The 19,508-nt window shown below is 36.3% G+C and overlaps 1 protein-coding gene across 1 annotated transcript; it reads right to left on the bottom strand.

Moving 5' to 3' along the window:
* Positions 1-6,927: 6,927 nt before the first annotated feature.
* Positions 6,928-13,488, bottom strand: RAD4 (DNA repair protein Rad4 family). Its single transcript, XM_079079020.1, has 13 exons — positions 13,201-13,488; positions 12,505-12,552; positions 12,210-12,316; positions 11,743-12,072; positions 11,556-11,648; positions 11,376-11,468; positions 11,188-11,286; positions 10,321-11,096; positions 10,140-10,243; positions 9,946-10,046; positions 7,978-8,328; positions 7,664-7,873; positions 6,928-7,534 (listed from the first exon to the last, which is right to left on the bottom strand). The coding sequence occupies exons 1-13, from the start codon at positions 13,241-13,243 to the stop codon at positions 7,154-7,156; spliced, it is 2,736 nt and encodes a 911-aa protein (XP_078935146.1). The 5' UTR covers positions 13,244-13,488; the 3' UTR covers positions 6,928-7,153.
* Positions 13,489-19,508: the final 6,020 nt, after the last annotated feature.

The raw sequence follows: 19,508 nt of genomic DNA, 5'->3' as shown, positions 1-19,508 counted from the left end.
GTTCACACTGGATGTGCATTGACTACCGGGAGTTGAACAAGTTAACGGTCAAGAACCGTTACCCATTGCCGAGGATCGATGATCTGTTCAATCAGTTGCAGGGAGCGTCTTGGTTCTCCAAGATTGATCTGAGGTCTGGATATCATCAGATGAGAGTGCGAGATGAGGATATCCAGAAGACGGCGTTCAGGACTCGTTATGGGCATTACGAGTTCGTGGTGATGCCCTTCGGGCTCACCAATGCACCAGCAACATTCATGGATCTCATGAACAGGGTGTGTAGACCAATGTTGGATCGATCGGTGATCGTGTTCATCGATGACATATTGGTGTATTCGAGATCCAGAGAGCAGCATGAGGAGCATTTGAGGGAGATCCTCGGAGTTCTGAGATCAGAGAGGCTTTACGCCAAATTCTCCAAGTGTGATTTCTGGTTGCGAGAGGTCCAGTTCCTGGGACATCTCGTTAATCAGAATGGGATATTGGTCGATCCGGCCAAGATTGAGGCGGTAATGAACTGGGAGATGCCGAGGACCCCCATCGAGATCAAGAATTTTCTGGGGTTGGCCGGCTATTATAGGAGATTTATTAAAGATTTCTCTAAGATCGTCGTGCCTCTCACCAGGTTGACCCGGAAGGGCGTTACTTTTTCGTGGGGTCCTGAGCAGCAGGCCTCGTTTGAGACTCATCGCCAGAGGTTGTGCGAAGCCCCGGTGTTATCCCTTCCAGAGGGAATGGAGGATTTTATGGTATATTGTGACGCATCGATATCAGGGTTGGGTACAGTGCTTATGCAGAGGGGGCATGTGATAGCATACGCATCGAGGCAGCTGAAGCCTCATGAGACGAGGTATCCCACTCATGACCTGGAGTTGGGGGCTGTGGTGTTCTCTCTCAAGATCTGGCGTCACTATCTGTATGGGGTTCGGTGTACCATATACACGGACCACAAGAGCTTGAAGTATTTGATGGATCAGCCCAACCTGAATATGCGCCAGAGGAGATGGTTGGACGTGGTAAAGGATTACGATTGTGAGATCCTGTACCACCCGGGCAAAGCTAACGTTGTAGCTGATGCCCTGAGCCGTAGGGCGGAGAGTGCCCCGATACGAGATGTTTGCTTGAGATTGACAGTGATGACTCCGGTGCTGGACACCATTCGGGAGGCCCAGGCAGAGGCCGTGAGACCGGAGAACCGCAAGAGGGAGCGGGTGATTGGGCAGGCACCTGAGTTCGTTACCGATAGCCGTGGGCTTATGACCTTTCAGGGTCGGGTTTGGGTGCCGTATACGGGCGGGACGCGCATCACTTTGATGGAGGAGGCGCACAGATCGAGGTTCTCGATCCATCCCGGGGCCACTAAGATGTATTTGGACCTGAAGAAAGATTATTGGTGGCCCTGTATGAAGAGGGATGTCACGTGGTTTGTGGAGAGGTGCTTGACCTGTCGCAAGGTTAAGGCCGAGCACCAGCGTCCGCATGGCAAGTTGCAGCCGCTTGATATTCCCCAGTGGAAGTGGGAACATATTTCCATGGATTTCATCACCAAATTGCCGAGGACCGCGAGGGGTGTCGATGCAATTTGGGTGATCGTCGATCGGCTGACAAAGAGCGCGCATTTTCTTGCCATCAGTGAGAGCTCTTCTGCTGAGAGGTTGGCAGAGTCGTATGTACGGGAGGTGGTATCGCGTCATGGAGTACCGATCTCGATTGTGTCAGATCGAGATGTACGTTTCACTTCCAGGTTCTGGAAGAAGTTCCACGAGGAGTTGGGTACGAGATTGCATTTCAGTACCGCCTACCACCCCCAGACGGACGGACAGAGTGAGCGGACGATTCAAACGCTCGAGGACATGCTCCGAGCATGTGTGTTAGACTTCGGAGGAAGTTGGCACACGTATCTTCCGTTGGCTGAGTTTTCCTACAACAACAGCCACCATTCGAGTATTGGTATGCCTCCCTTCGAGTTGTTGTATGGGAGGAGGTGTCGGACTCCCATTTGCTGGGGAGAGGTAGGGCAGCGTGTGATGGGTAGCACTGAGATAGTGCTTCGGACGACAGAGCAGATACAGCAGGTTAGAGAGAGGTTACTGACGGCCCAGAGTCGTCAGAAGAGTTACGCGGATAGGCGACGATCCGATCTTGAGTTCCAGGTGGGAGACTTCGTACTCCTGAAGGTATCTCCTTGGAAAGGAGTGATCCGATTCAGGAAGAGGGGCAAGCTAGGGCCCCGGTACATTGGTCCGTTCAGGGTGACCGCGAGGGTGGGCAGGGTAGCATATCGGTTGGAGCTACCTGCGGAGTTGAGCCTGATTCAAGATACCTTCCACGTGTCTCAGTTGAGGAAGTGTATAGCCGATGAGTCGGCAGTGGGGCCACTAGAGGATATTCAGGTGGATGCGAGCCTGAATTATGCGGAGAGGCCAATCGTGATTCGGGATCGGAAGATCAAGGTTCTGAGGAACAAGGAGGTGTCACTGGTGCAGGTCCAGTGGCAACATCGGAAGGGGTCCGAGCTGACCTGGGAGCTGGAGTCGGAGATGCGGGAGCAGCATCCAGAGTTGTTTGCCGAGCAGGACTTCGAGGGCGAAGTCTGATTCTAGTGGGGGAGAATTGTAAGTATTTTGTTGAAATTTAGAAAGGGACTCGGCGAGTAGGCGCTCAGACTCGCCGAGTGGAATCGCGCTTCTGCCAGCCTGGATTTAATGAAGGGACTCGACGAGTCCATGCGTGGACTCGGCGAGTCCGCGCTGTTAAATGAAGCCCTAATTTTCGGGGCTTGTGCCCTATTTAAAGGCCCTTATGGCCGTCATTTGAGGCCACCTTGTTCCAGAGAAACCCTAGAGAGAGTGAGGAAGGCTTGAGTGCAAGAAAGGGCTTATAATCTTCATTTTGGGGTGATTTTTGCTAGAGAAAGAAGAGAGGATCCATCTAGAACGTGAAGGGAGCTTGGATTGGAGCTAATCATCTTGAGATATTGTCTTTGGAGGTATAATCCCTTCTATTTCGTATTGATATGATAGATTTCATGATTTTAGGGTTTTTACCTCCCTTTTTTATAAGATCTAGTGAGTATGAGGTCCCCTTTGTGTTGATGATATCAGATCTGGACCTTGAGAGGTCCATAGAGTCACTACCTTCTAGCTTTTTGCAAGCAAATAAGCAATTGGAGACTAGGTTGCCATTTCTAGTGATATTTCTCCATTTGAGGCTTGATATGGGTTGCATGCACGTAAAGGTTGCACCTTTACGTGACTTTTGAATGTTAGAAGGATGGATCTACTGTTTGGTGAAGCAGATCTGACCTCAAGAGATCTTTTGAGAGTTTTCATGGGAGGAACTCGCCGAGTCCATAAGGGACTCGACGAGTCGAGTCGGGTTGCCCCGTGACTCGCGATCTGTAACGACCCGGGGAGTATAGGGTTGACTCAGTGAGTCAAGTGAGGACCAGGGACGAGGAGGCAGGCATGTACTCGCCGAGTCACTCTAGTGCACTCGGCGAGTCTGGTCAATGTTGACTGTTGACTTCTGTTGACTTTTAGGGATTAGTCAGTGTTTGGACTTATGAGCCATTAGAGGGGCAGAATGGTCTTTTACCCTTCTTAGAGAACTTATAGAGAGGAGTTGGCCTAGCCTTTAGAAGTTGTATTAATTAGAGAATTTATTTATGTGATTAGGTGAAGGCTAGTGCAGTATTTCAGAGTTCGAGGTTTACCGAGTTACTCGAGGTGAGTCTTCTCACTATACTTTACCTAGGGTGGTAATTAGAGTTATGTGACAGAGTATTTTGTATGCTTTTACATGAATGTGATTTCTATGTGATTTATGCTATGTATGTTATAGAGTTTACAGAGTTAGGACCGGAAGGTCCACAGAGTTAGGGCCAGAGGTCCCACAGAGTTATGGGACTGGAGGGTCCCACTGAGACACATTGACCAGAGGGTCAAACAGAGTTATAGCCTCGAGTGGCTAATATGTGTTGTGTGTGGTATTTTGGGGAACTCACTAAACATTTATGCTTACAGTGCTTTGTGTTATGTGTTTCAGTTACCAGTGAGGATCGCGGGAAGGCGCCGGCATGATCAGTACACACTATTGGAGTTTTATATATTATGATCTTGGGATGTGTTTTTATGGATTTGATATGTGATACATTGGAATTCGAGAATATTTATGAATGAAATTATATTTTAAAAAGTGAAAAATTGTTTTGAAATTTACGGTGTTACAAAATCATATATTAGGCAATAAAGATAAACAACAATTAGCCTCATTTTTCAATTCCATCCCGGAAAGTAGTAATGGTAACTAGGTAGATTCGTAGAAAACAAATTTTTGAATATATAATGCTATTAACACATGCAAAATGATACACACGCACACAAGACGATAGACGATAGTAATAATTTATGTAATGACTTTTGTTATCAACTAAAATGTAAAATATTAAAAAATTTAAGATAACATATTTTCGAATATCGGATATCCGAAATATCCGAAAATTTATAATATCACTACCCGAAACAGAAAATTTGGATATCTGAAATTTCAGATCGGATTTTCGTATTCATATATATATTTGAACACCCCATAGTCAAAAGTAGCTATTTTTTGAAGAAAAAAAATGTTTATTATTTATTATGTGAGATTAGAATTATTTTTATATTCGATAGAGTCACTATCCCTTCTTTTATCAAACGAGTTTCTTTTAGTTTTAAAATTATTATGTATATGACAAAATGGATAGATTGGATAGTTGACAACGGGTCAAAACTGGTTTTATGAAATATGTAACATTTTTAAGTTATGTTAGAAAACATCTTTTGATAATTTATAAATAACTAATATATTAAACATACTTGTAAAAGCTATTAGTAAATAGTAATATTATGAATTTGTTTGTTATAATGAAATATCTTAGAAAACTGTAAATATTTTAGTATATACTTGGGTGACTTTGAATGGTGATTTACTTTTTCTTTTAGTTGTAAACATTTTAATTAGAAGTTATATTAATTTTTTATCCTCAATTTACAATAAATAAAATGTCATGTCACATTGTACACGCATACCAGTATCTTTTCATTCATTTTCAATATAACAGGAATTTGAATTTGAAATTTTATTTGAAGTATTTGAAGCTTTTAACTTCTAGGTCGTAATATTCTTGTTGAACTATGGTTTGTTTTCTGATATTTAACTTGCTATAAGAATATATATATAGAACAAACCATTTATATATTAAAAATATTAAGTTTAAACTATGTTGTAATGTCAAACTAATAGACGCGCAAGGAAACCGACAAATAATATTGAGAATTATATGTCGATTAGTTGCGAATAACAAATCCAATTATTATTAATATATTTACCAAGTTTCGTCCAAAACCAGATTAATCCTTCACGATTAGATCTGATTATAAGAAATGAAGAAGAAGACTGTCCTGTTGTTGGACGAAATTAAATGCAAGACAGAAAAGTAAAACCGACATGTTGATGGTTGATCTTGAACTTGAAACAATTGCACGGATCGAACTCCTGTCCTTAAAGGTTTTTACTTCGCTTCTACTGGCTGTAAGAAACAAAGTAAAACCCCAGGATTTAATGCAAATCTATCCATCTTCCAACAGCACTGGAAATCGACAAACACAAAGCGAATACTCGGAAACCAGAAGAAAAACGCAGAGAGTGGGAGAGAGCTTTGATTTTCATGAGTGAGTCAAATGGCTCCTAGGGAGCAATATTTATAGGTATTGAAACCCTAGAGGCATGAAACAGGCCCCCATAGGCCGGCCCCAGAAACCCTAGGGCGACGACTTGCTCTCCAAGCAAGCTGTTTCCTGATCCTTCTAGAATATCCCGACTTGTCCTCCACGAAGTCAACGGCGGTCAACCATTTGACCGGATTGGTCAAACGGGCTTGACCCGAACTCGTCAAAAATAAAAGCTCCTCAGCTCCCAGCGACCGATGCGGGCTGTTTCTTGATCTTCTAGAATATCCCATTTCGCGCACTCGCGGCGTCCTGTTGTTGGACGAAATTAAATGCAAGACAGAAAAGTAAAACCGACTTGTTGATGGTTGATCTTGAACTTGAAACAACTGCACGGATTGAACTCATGTCCTTAAAGGTTTTTACTTCGCTTCTACTGGCTGTAAGCAACAGAGTAAAACCCCAGGATTTAATGCAGATCTATCCATCTTCCAACAGCACTGGAAATCGACAAACACAAAGCGAATACTCGGAAACCAGAAGAAAAACGCAGAGAGTGGGAGAGAGCTTTGATTTTCATGAGTGAGTCAAATGGCTCCTAGGGAGCAATATTTATAGGTATTGAAACCCTAGAAGGCATGAAAGAGGCCCCCATAGGACGGCCCCAGAAACCCTAGGGCAACGACTTGCTCTCCAAGCAAGCCGTTTCCTGATCCTTCTAGAATATCCCGACTTGTCCTCCACGAAGTCAACGGCGGTCAACCATTTGACCGGATTGGTCAAACGGGCTTGACCCGAACTCGTCAAAAATAAAAGCTCCTCAGCTCCCAGCCCCAGAAACCCTAGGGCAACGACTTGCTCTCCAAGCAAGCCGTTTCCTGATCCTTCTAGAATATCCCGACTTGTCCTCCACGAAGTCAACGGCGGTCAACCATTTGACCGGATTGGTCAAACGGGCTTGACCTGAACTCGTCAAAAATAAAAGCTCCTCAGCTCCCAGCGACCGATGCGGACTGTTTCTTGATCTTCTAGAATATCCCATTTCGCGCACTCGCGGCGTCGGCTAGGCTAGGCGCGTGTGGGCTTGGCCCATTCCTTGATCCACTAAAGCCTTTAAGGATCTATCATAGGATTAGGCATATAAACCCACTAAAAGTTTCTTCCCCCACCAATGTGGGATAGAGGAAACTTGCCAACTTGCAATTTTCCACTATAATTTCCAACAAACTACACATTTTATTTTTTCTAATTTACTCAACAAAACGGTTTTCTTTTATACAAAACATGCAACATGTCATATATAGAAGATGTTTCTCTATCCTTGGATAGAACTGCAGAGGTACATCTTATCAGCTATCAACAGAGTTTTCAACTAGTCTGTCAAAAACAACCTTAAACAGATAAAACATGATTGTATATAAAATATTTCAAAACATTATCAACTACATCTCTTCAACTTCAATCGAAAACCCACATCGACAACTCTTTTTCCTCACGGAATTCTCGACATCCAAACTTCCGTTCACAAACACATGCTCATGGTCATCTTCAAACGTTTGTGCCACGTCATCATTTTCTTGAAGTGATATTAAGTTTTGCACATCTTGTGTATTGACACTAGTTGAACAATGATCATATGAATCATTTGTTTTCTCAACATCATTTTTGGGACATGAGGAGACTTCTTCTGGTTTTGCATATCGATTGTTTAATCTTTGTCTAGTTACAATGGATGAGAGAAGCTGATACCATCTTGATAAAGCTTTCGCTTCATTCTTTCTTCTCTCCTCTTCCCCCCTCCTCTCTTCTTCTTCTCCATATGCCTGAAAAACCAGATTCATTACAAAAGAAAGCTTTTGGAAATTACACTTTTGGTCCCTGAGTTTAGTTAATTTTTTCAATTTAGGTCCCCAAAAGCTTTTGTAAAAAGTTGTAATGATTGATAAACTTACATCTAGAATCATATCCTTGAACTCAGAACACACAACAATCCCATTATACAAAGGGTAAGATCGTCCATTCTTGAATTCAAATCCAACCATCGCAGGGGCATAATCGACATTTAGCTTCTTGGCAATATTAAAGATCCTTGGAAACCCTAAATGAACAGTTCCTGGAGGAAGACACTTCTCAGACCACACATCCACTTGCCCACGTTCATTCTATACATACAAAAACAATCTCTCATAATTATTTTTATATATTTTAGTGGAAAAAACAAAAAAAAAAAAAAGAAAAAAAAAAGAGAGAAGAAGATTTAGTTAACCTTTGGAACAATCCCATTTTGTGCATGAGGCAAACATAGAGGCTCTGTTTGCCACTTTCCATAAAGATGAATGGTCCCAGTGGGGCCCACACAATCAGTTTCATCATCTTCATCTGTAACTTTCCCTTTGTTGACTTTTACAGAACGTTTCAACACTTTGACTGGAAGCTCGTTGACTTTTAACTGAAGCCCCTCACGTAGCCATCTTTCTTTTGTATGCAGGATTTGGACAGAAGCTCTAGGGTAAACAGGATGACCAGAACAAAACCCTAAAATAGGGCCTTTTGGGTGAAGAATTTGGTACTTCGTAAGCCATCTTTCAATCGCATATAAATGATGACTTCTATACGCCTAAAAGTAACAACAAAAACCCAAAAAAATAAACATAAAGGCTTCATTTATTCCTACCCCATCTCCACTCATCTCTACCCTCTAATCATTTTTCCAATCATTGTTTTTACTAATCATTTTATTTTTCTTTACTAATCATTACAACTTTTAATTATTTTAATAATTAAATTATGATTACATAGTTATTATTAATAGTTTTTTTTAAATATATAATTAGTTAATAAAAAACATGAAGGAGACTAAAGAAAATATATACATAATATTATTACTCGGACTTTTTATTAAGATATTATTTTTATTTCAATTTTAGCCCTCCCATTTTTATTAAGCTTACAAAATATATCCTTTTACTCTTAATAATTTGGTTATGATGATATATTTCTACAAACATATTTTTAATTAATTATTTATAAATTATATTTACTAAAATATTATTTATTTCATTTATTAAATAGATAATTTATAATACTATTTTTATAAAAGATGTGTAAATATTTTTATTCAAGTTTTTTTTTTAAAAAAAAAAGTTAAAACACGACACAACAATAATAAAATAATATTTTAACGCAACAAATAATAAAAAAAGTTCAAATATAAAATAATATTTTGACTCAAAAAATAATAAAAAAGTTCAAATACATTCGACACTTAGTCTTTAATATGTATCCAATGTGTTTCGGAAGTACGAGACCTAAGTTGATTGTATAAATCAAAACGCGGCCAATACATAGTTTGCCATGTAGATGCAGACAGACTTTTATGGGAATTCCAATATGCTGTGGTAGGAGGCATTGGGTAATTCTCTTTCAAAAACACTGACATATAATGAATATCATTTACAAGTACCAACGTAATGGCTCGGTGGGGTTGGAACTCTTCGGGACCTCTCCAAAGACTGGTATACCTCATTGAACCCGTCAGTAAAAACTCTATGATATGCGTAATATTGACTCTCTAACTCTTCAATCAATTGTTTTCGAATTTGCAAGTTGTAAAAAAAGTGATGAATTATTTTTTGAATTTTGTAAAAGTTATATATGAAGTGATATGTTATTCTTTTAAGTTGCAAGTTATAAAAAGTAATGAATTATTTATCGAAATGTGTAAAAGTTATATGGAAAAAGTATGTATGTTTGTAGTTTTAAAATTTTCAAGTTGTAAAAAATAATAAATTATTATACAAAAATAAATGTATAAAAACCAATTTATAATAACGTTCAAATAAATATAATAAATTAATAGGGCTATATAAAATTTAAGTTATTGTTGTGTTATAAAAGAATAATGAAAATATTAAATAATTATAAATAAGTTGAAAAACTCCAAAAGTAAAGGGACCATGAATGTAAAATAGAGAGTCTGAATGCAAAAGAAAAAAAAACAGCGGCGATATAGGTTTTATGAGGGACCCATTGTTTAGATATCTGGTAAATTGCAGAGCACATTTTTCGATGTGTTGAAAATAGTAACTTTCATTCATTGGTAAAAAACGAAAAAGCTGCCGGTGCCACCAATAAAATAATGATGAAGGGCGTAGGTATATAAAATCGGGGGTACGTATAACAGTTCCCAACATAAAATGTAAAATTAATTAAAAGTTTATAAAAAATTACTAACTTGTTGATTAGTTGGAAGAGGCTCAGTCAACGCCTTGGTCTCCAGCTCCATATCCTCAAGAGATGCACGTTCGTTTCTCAAATTATCAGACAATCCAATGCCTAATGAAGAACACAAAAATTAGGGTTTGAAATTGATTTTTTGCTTCTAAATTTACATTCTTGTTATAAATGGATTAAATTCAAAGGTAAAACCTTGGGTTGTTTTAGACTCTAGGTCTTTTAATGGTGCCAAAACTGCATCCCACCAAGTGGAATTAACTCGATGTGATGCTATCTTGTACCATTTTGCACAATACCTGAAAGATTATAACAAATTAATATAAATTTAATAAAGATTCAGAAAATGATTTTATTTATTATTGATATATATAACCTGCGAGTGACATCTTTAGCTCCTTGACCATTGAAAGCAACCACATATCTTAATGAAGTTTTACATGCAGTAACTAAAGCTTCAACTTTATTTTCTCCATCAATGGTGGCATTTATGGTGTCAACATGAACCCATTTTCCATTAAGATAAACTTCTGCCCAATATATTGGAGCTCCTACTTTTCTTGATCCGATTGCAGTAGAGATTGATGATGATGATGATGATGATGATGATGATGGATCTTCTTCACATTTTATTTTTTTCAATTTTTTCAAAAGAGAAATGTTTAATGAATCTGATATTTTGATTTTGGTGTCAGTATTGGATTCTGAAGTTTTAGTTGCAGTTGCAGAAAGAGCCATTTGCATTTGCATTTCAAATTCGAGATCCCCTTTCCTCTTTGACCCTAAGTCAACCCTTCTCTCATTTGACTGATCATCAACGGAAGAGATGGTTTGACTTTGACTTTGACCTGAGTTTTTGACTTTCTTTTGGCATGAAGGTTTTAAAGAAGTTTCAGGTGTTTTCTTGTTGTGAATAGAAGTAATGTTTTCAACATCAAGAGGTGGAGATTGGTTATTGGAAGATGTAGAGGGTTCGTTTGACCGAGTCACCATGATTGTAGATGACTGAAATACCCCTTGACCAGTTTTTCTTTGTGTTGACATGTCATCAGATTTATCAGCATCTGGTTTCAAAGATGCAGCGTCTAAAATGGATACAAAACGTGTTAAAAGATTCAATGATCTGAACATTGCCACAGATAAAGCAGCTACCTGAAAGAAAATTGAACATTTGACTTCTCATAAAGTTGACCAAAAGTCAAATCTTTTTTATTCATTTATAAATTTATAAATTTATAAATACCTCTTCTGGAGTCCCCTCGTGGGTCCCAAGAGCAGTGGCTAAAGCTGAATGGAAAGATCTGTCACTGCTTGAACTTCTAACACGAAAATTACTATGGAACTAAAATTAATAAAATAAAAAATTCCATCAAAACAAGGATATAAAAAGAATCTTGAAACTGTTAAAAAAGAGATAAAAAAGATGTGTACCCAGTTGACTAAAGGAGTCAAATCATCTACTGTAAGATTTGTAGCTTCTGATAACTTCAGAAACTTTGTTGGCAAAAGTGACAATAAGGAAGCCTGTTATGAAAATATATATATCACCATGAAGAAAAATAAATATGGGATTTTTGCAGATTAAAAAAAATGATAAAAGAAAAAAAAAACCTGAATGAGAGGATCATTGCAAGCACTATCAATCAAACGTCCACGTGCAAGTAAACAGAGTAAATGTGTCCTATGAACAAGCTCAGCCACTTCCTATAATAAGAAAGAAAGCAGTTTCAGGTTTTAGAGTTGGAAGGGTATTTTTGTCCGAAAGAATTTTGGGCAAAGGGTATGAAATATAATGTACCTTTTCCTCAGCAGAAGCTCGACGAACAGGCTTCCGTTTAGCAGTATTATCACCAGGTGATGCATCAATTTCTATAGAAATATTATTGTTTATATGATTTTGATGATCAATTTCAGAATTTAAATTTAAATTAGGTCCATCTTCCCAATCTGAATCAGCCATTACATCTTCCGATTCAGACTTAACTTGCATAGAACTTCCATCATCAGTGTTCAAAGGTGCTGAATTCTCCAATCTGAAATGTCCATTAGAACCCTCGGCCTTTGGCATATTTTGTGAACTGATGTTGACTTTTACTTGTTTTTCCTTTCCCTTTGACAAACTTTCCAACTGAAAAATGAACCAATGGTTAAGACTTAAGATTATTAATATATATAGTAACAAAGAAGAGAGATTAAATGGTAGGTAAACTTAGAAAAAGAAGCTTTATGTTTGCATGCTTGTAAGTTGAAGTCAAGAAAACTAACCTTACTTGCAGAATCAAAATTAATATCTTGTCCTTTCAACCCACGTGAAGCAACTTGTTTCTGAAACTTGCTGACACCCTTCTGTGGTGTATTATTAGCAAGAGTGCCTGATATAGATCTTTCTCATCAATATAGGAATAAGAAATAAGGGTGTTTCAGAAAAAAAGCTGTAATCAAATATTTCTCTTAAGATGCATGAAACTCAAATAGTTTTTAAGATGTGGTTTTTAGATCATAAACAATTGCAAGTGTATGAACTGTGTGGTGATGAAACACAAAGTGACAAAAACATTACCATTTGCTTTTGGATCATCTCCAGCTTCCTTATTCGTGTCATCTTGACCTGCAAAATGGAAAGCAAAGGATTTGATTCAGTCCTTCATCATCGCACTGTTTTACCAAAGAGACCCCTTGACTATACATAAGTGCTTGGGTGTGTGCTTTTGAAGTCAAGAAATCATCTTTATTCACATATACACCAGAAACCGAATCATTGATGTTCATGGAGAGGTAGGTGAATGCTGTCATCTAAAATCTTGTATCAAAGGGAATAGAACTAATTGGGATCCCAACAGTTTTAGCATTCCAATAACATTCTTGAATCTGGTTTATGGCATACTTATTTCCTGGATATACAAAAACTAGGGTACCAGCATTATTCTATCAAGCATAACAGTGCTAGAATTCAACTGCGAGAAACTTTCATCAACATTTTTCTATTTGCTTTTCCTTCGCAGAAGGTAGAATTTAAAAAGTAGGCCGTTTGCTTTTCAAAGCGATCAGCTTTTGAGGATAAATTGGACGGGTGCTGTAACATTTTCCTATAAGGAGCTCAAGCGAACCCAATGCAAGGCGCCTAGGGCTTTCAGTATTCAGAAAATCAAACTGCAAATTCATGTGTGTATTACGAAAACGAGAAACGTAGCTACTAGAAAAATACAGTAAAATTAACAAGGATGTAAATTCTAACGTAGTGATGGTAAAACGATACCATATGGTTGACGCTTTCGCTTGGCTTGATTTCTGGTTTTCATCCCCTTTTCTCGGATAGGCGGATGGTGAATGAGACAGAAACCCGTGGGATTCTTACTTCGTATCCTGTGTTGATGACCGATTGGAGGAGGATGAACACCAATGGCGGTTGAACTTGGTTTTGACGACTGCTACAGCATCAATTGATTGGCGGAAAAAAGAGGCAGGAAGGAATTGCCGCGAGTTTGCTGGTGAACAAAAGGAGAGTACGAAGGAAGAAGATGATACGACGTCGTCGTCGATTACCAAAACCAAAACATGGAAGGACTAAAGAAGGTAAAAAAAACCTCAACATTTTTATGTTATTGGTTATTTGTATTTTTTTTTCTTTAGGTATTTTCATCGATAAAATCAGCAATAATTTTATAATTTTTTTAACAGAATAATAGGTCACCAAGGCAAGGTTGTCAAGATCAGGATCTTACCTATGATCGTTTTTGGGTTTGCAAGATCGGGATCGGGATCCTAAGATCCCACAAAATAAAATATAATTTTAATTTATAGTTTTTAATCATGAAAAATATTTCAAACATTCAATTTTTCATTCAAAAGTTATAAAAACTTCAAAATATTAGTCATAAGCCACAATACAAAATGACAAATGGTAAATTGGTAAAGAGTAAAGACATAAAGTGGTAAAAAAATTCATTTGCAAAAAAAATAATAATAAATAAATAAAAAAATAAAAAAAATCAAGGGAAGGTAGGATCGGATCGGATCTCGATCGTACGATCCTACCTGCGATCCTACCCCAAATACGATCATTTTACAATCCGAATCGTTTTTCATACCTAGGATCGTAGGATCGTACGATCCTACGATCAGGATCGCGATTTTGACAACCATGCACCAATGTACTTTTATCTATATCCTTGTGGGTAGAATTTATACATGGTAAAATAGCAGTGTTATATTTAGAAGACATATATATTTGATCCATTACTGGGATTCAGTAAGGATACCTCTTGGGACCACTTCTCTTTGTCCTGGTGTTGCATGGTACCTTGATGATGGCACACTTATTAGAAATTCGGATGAGATGGCCAAAACGTTGGACATCATTAAGGTGATTGGCCCAAAATTAGGCCTTCAGTTGAATATCAAGAGAACCGAGCTCTTCTGCCCCTCATGTGATGATAGGAAATTGCATGAGGGGCTATTCTTGGTTAGCATCGAGAGGCCGCCATTAGGGGTGAAACTTCTTGGAGGAGTTGTTAGTAGGGATGTTAGTTTCATTAACAGCTTAGTTATAAAGAGAGTCGAAAATGTTGTGAATTCAAAGCGCCCTCTTCCACAATTGCCTGACCCCAGAGTGAGCTTCTTCTGCTTCGATCTTATATGGGTATTGCTAAACTTTTCTTTAGGTTGAGGACGTGCCAACCCTTTCACATGGAGGAAGCGACGGTGTTCTTTAACAATGGGTTGTGCGGGGCGATTGCAGACATTATGGTTATTGGTGGCCCTTTCTATGGCGACATACAGTGACGAATTGTTTTCCTACCCATTAGGTTTGGTGGTTTGGATTTATACTTGGCAGTAAAGACTACCTCATATGTTTTTGTTGCCTCAATGGCCCAATCTTAGGTATTGCAAGACCATATCTTATGGGATAACGACATATGTGGTATAAATTTTGATTATGCTTGTATCTTGACTTCTCTTCGTAACAAGCTTCCGAACATTGACCTTAGTAGTAAAACTACTAAGTACACCGGCCCCCCTAAATCCCAAAATACACTGGCGAGTGGCAAATGCCCTTTTTAGTAAAATTGTCCAAGATATTGAAGTGCATTTCGACATGACGGATGGGCAGAAAGCAATTTTCCAGTGTTTACGTGCACGACATGCTCAAAATTTTCTTTTAGCTATCCCTATATATGCACTTGGCCAACATATGACTCATGTGGAGTACTGTGCTATCCTCAAATATCGACTAATGATCCCAGTATTCTCAGCTGACAAGATATGTTTGATGTGCCCCAAGGCATGTTTGGACTCTTTTAGAGAGCATACAGTTCATTGTAAAGAACACTCGGGGTTCAAATACAGGCACAATATGGTTAGAGATGCTTTGTTTCACATATTTAAGCACCGCCAAGAAAGATGCACCTATGAATTTATTGACTAACCCGTCAAAAGGAAGGTCAACCCTTAGACCGACTGACATTTTGATTTTTGGATGGGTTTAAGGGAAACATCCATGTGTGGACCTTACAGGGGTATCCCCTCCCGTAGGCTTGAGAGCTGGGGGTTTCACTTTCACTATGGGACAGGCTGCTTTAAAATCTGTTACATGCAAGGTCACCAAATTAACATAACAAATGGTGCATGGAAAATCAACACGTGTTCATACCATTTGCATTTGTTACGTTTGGTTTTCTCGCACCCGGATGCGGTGAAGCTTCTTAATAGAGTACAACGGATCATGCATAACAGTGTTATATTACCCAAATCTATGAATGTTGTCTTCAAAAGAATTGGTTTTACCATACAAAAAGGATTAGCGGCGCAGCTTGTTGCCCATTTACCTTTTCACTCGTCGTACGATGATAACTTAGTTATAATCAAATTTTATGTAATATTATATATATATATATATATATATATATATATATATATATATATATAGAGAGAGAGAGAGAGAGAGAGAGAGGTAGAGGTTTATTTGAGACCACCTATATTTTGTGAGACATGGGGACCAAATCTAAGCCTTTGATCAAAATTGATCTTGTGGCTCATAAGAAAACGTGATTAACACTAATTAATCTAAAAGATTAGTTAATTAGGGGTAGATTAGTCACTAGGTTAAATTTTAGATCATCAGATCTGTTATCTTCACGTTATCACAAAACCCAGCTGCTTCGATTCTTTCTACCAATTCACACTAATCGATCAACATTCCTTAATCTCCAGTTCATGTTAATCAATCTTATATTTGCTTCGATTTGAGTGATTGAGGTTTCTGTTCATCTATCGACATCAACAATTCATTACAAGATTGTTATCGATTTTAGCTCTGTGATCATCGATTTCATCCAAGGTAGAAGTTCAAGTGTGCAGTTGATTTCTACTAATCTTCATCTTCAATAATTTCTAACGATCTTTCAAGCTGTGCTTTTTACTCTACATCATGATTTCATCAATTGATCAAGGTTTGATTTTTCTTCCCCTGAGTTTTTGATCAACGATTTTTAGCCATTCATCAACTGATATCGATATCCATCGTATTGATGCTTCGAGTTTACTCTCAAATAAGGTGTTTTATCAATTTAACTTCATCTTAAATCTATTATCAATTCAAGTATTTGATTTCAGCCATCGATTATCAATTTCAAGCTTTTGGTTTTTTCTGTGCATTTGAGCACATATTACATGAAGATAAGCAAGCAAAAACAATGTATCTTCGTGTGATTTTGTGTTCATTGTATAAAATCAATGAGGTATGTACATAACTATTATTGTTCTTGAGCCAATTCTCTTACATTATACATGCACTCTACCTGTTTGATGAAAGTCCTTAATGAATAAAGAGTCTGATGTAAAGTATGATATATCACTCCTTCCTTCCCACCCTTAAACTTTGTTACTATTTAATGATATTGACCCCAAATTCCAAGCTGATTTTTCTTAACTTAGTTATGACTTGTGTACTTCTTCTTTTTGTCAGTGATTGAAGGATATACAACTGTCATCGATGCAAATGTTCAGTGCATATGTTGGAAGAATCATATCATCCATATCTTGCCACCATTAATTAATAATGAGAACTCCAAGAAGCATATTGACATGTTGGTTTCAATGGTGCTTGGTCCATAAAGAGTTAAAGTGGCTAAGAAGTTGATGGATGATGAGGACTTGGTTCATCTTTAGAATCGAAATCTGTAAAGAGGATGTTGTTTTAATTTACTCCCTGCACTCTCTTTATTTCTTTCATGATGAAATTGTTCCCTACATTTGTGCAACTTTAAACATTATTATTGCAGCAGATATATATCCTAATACCCATCAAACCCCTTTCACAGTGTAAAGTGGTACATACAGTTATGAAATTAGCTAAAACTTTCATGTTTTCTAACATTACAACTTTTTAGGTAAGTCTTGAATGGAACTGTAGAGAATGTGGCTTGATAATAGTTTTCTGGAGTGTCTCATTCAATGTAGTGGGGTGTTATAAATTTGCTTATATTTTGTTTGTTTGGTTTCAAGTGATGTATTTGAGGCAATTGAATAAAACGATAACACTATATTCTAAGTTTTTACTTTTACATTGGTATTTACAAATAAGTTGTGCATTATTTTAATTTTCTTACATATATATTGTTATATTCTAGTTCGATATTTGATGTTCATATAATCATTTAGTGTTACATTCTATTTAGAATGGTCTACATATACAAACATCTTGTAGCATTATTCTATAAGAATATTAAGTTGTAACTTAAATATAGACAACCTAATTAAATTATTCTGTTAGAATGGTATGTATATTCAGAATATTAAATATAACATTAGAATCTTATGTAATATAAGTTCATTTTATATGTTATAACACAATTTAAAATATTACACTTTAATATCAGAATATTTCATACAATTTCATAATATTACGTATCAATTAACAACATATTATTAAATACTGTAACCTTGTGATATATTTTTTATAATACAAACTTGAAATTTGGTTTTTAGTCTATGAGGTTTTAGAATACGTTTCAACTTCCAGAGAAAAGTTTGATATTTATCCTAAAAGTATTCATTTCATTTTATAAACTTATATGTTTCTCACTCGTTTAAAAGGTTTATTAGTCTAGGTTCCTACATATTATTTGGTTTCCTACACACTTGAAGGGAATAATGGTCTGAATTAGAATATTTCATCTTATAATATAATATTAATCATATTACAATCTTTCGGATTATTACACATTAACATTATAAACTTTTCTTTTCTATAAATCATTTTTTATAGACTATTCTATATATTCCTATAACGCTATAAATTGTAAATTTAGACTATTACATAATATTAGAATCTTACATAATGTAAGTTAATTAAGAAATATTCTACATATAACTTATAAGAGTATAAAAAAACCTAATTTTAACTAAGAAATATTCTGTTAGAATATTATACATATAACTTAAAATATCCGAGAACCTTATTCTATTATAATATTCTACATATAACTTTTGAAAAGAGGTCATATACAATATTATTATATTAGAATATTTTATATATACACATTATTTACATTTAGTAAATAAACTTATTCAATTAAAAAATGTAGAACATTATTATATTAGAATATGCTACATGCTACATATAACTTATAATATTCTAGAAATTCTACAAGAGTATAAAAGAACCTAATTTTAATTAAGAAATATTCAATTAAAATATCCGAGAACATTATTCTATCGTAATATTCTACATATAACTTTTGGAAAGAGATCATATACAATATTATTATATTAGAATTCTATATATACACATTATTTTCATGTAGTAAATCAACTTATTCAATTAAAAACGCAGAACATTATTCTACTAGAATATTCTACATATAACTTAGAATATTCTAGAAATTCTATAAGAGTATGAAAACCCTAATTTTAATCAAGGAATATTCTATATATAACTTAAAATATCCGAAAACATTATTCTATCATAATATTCTACATATAACTTTTGAAAAGAGGTCATATACAATATTATTATATTAGAATATTTTATATGTACACATTATTTACATGTAGTAAATCAACTTATTCAATAGAAAACGTAGAACATTATTTTATTAGGATATTGTACATATAATTTAGAATATCCTATAACATTATTCTATAATAGTATATAAAAGCCTAATTTTAATAGAATGTTACACATACAAACTTTAAATATAAACTCATGTAATATGAGAAAGATGTCACTGACATTACATGACATAAACTAAAACATTACAAGTACTATTCTTGTAAATACATATTTTGTTGATGCGTCTTGATCAGATGACGAGCTATCAGACGAAGTATCATGTAGTATGACTTTTTTTTGTCTTTATCTATTTCCGACGATAGAAATTGTTCAACATTCTTTCCTTTAGGATCAAAACCTCATTTTTCCCTTGATTTAGTAGTTTCTTCATTTCAACTGTATCAAAACATAAACCATACTATTATTAAAACAATAAAACTATGATATAAACAATCAATTTATTATACTAGAATATTCTAACATTCTGCAAATAATTAACAGTATTAAAATTG

Source organism: Lactuca virosa, chromosome 2 (assembly GCF_052849685.1).
Source record: "Lactuca virosa cultivar CGN04683 chromosome 2, Lactuca_virosa_CGN04683_v6, whole genome shotgun sequence".
Lineage (NCBI taxonomy): Eukaryota > Viridiplantae > Streptophyta > Magnoliopsida > Asterales > Asteraceae > Lactuca > Lactuca virosa.
The sequence above is the reverse complement of the archived record's forward strand: the minus strand, read 5'-3'. Positions and strand labels throughout refer to the sequence as shown.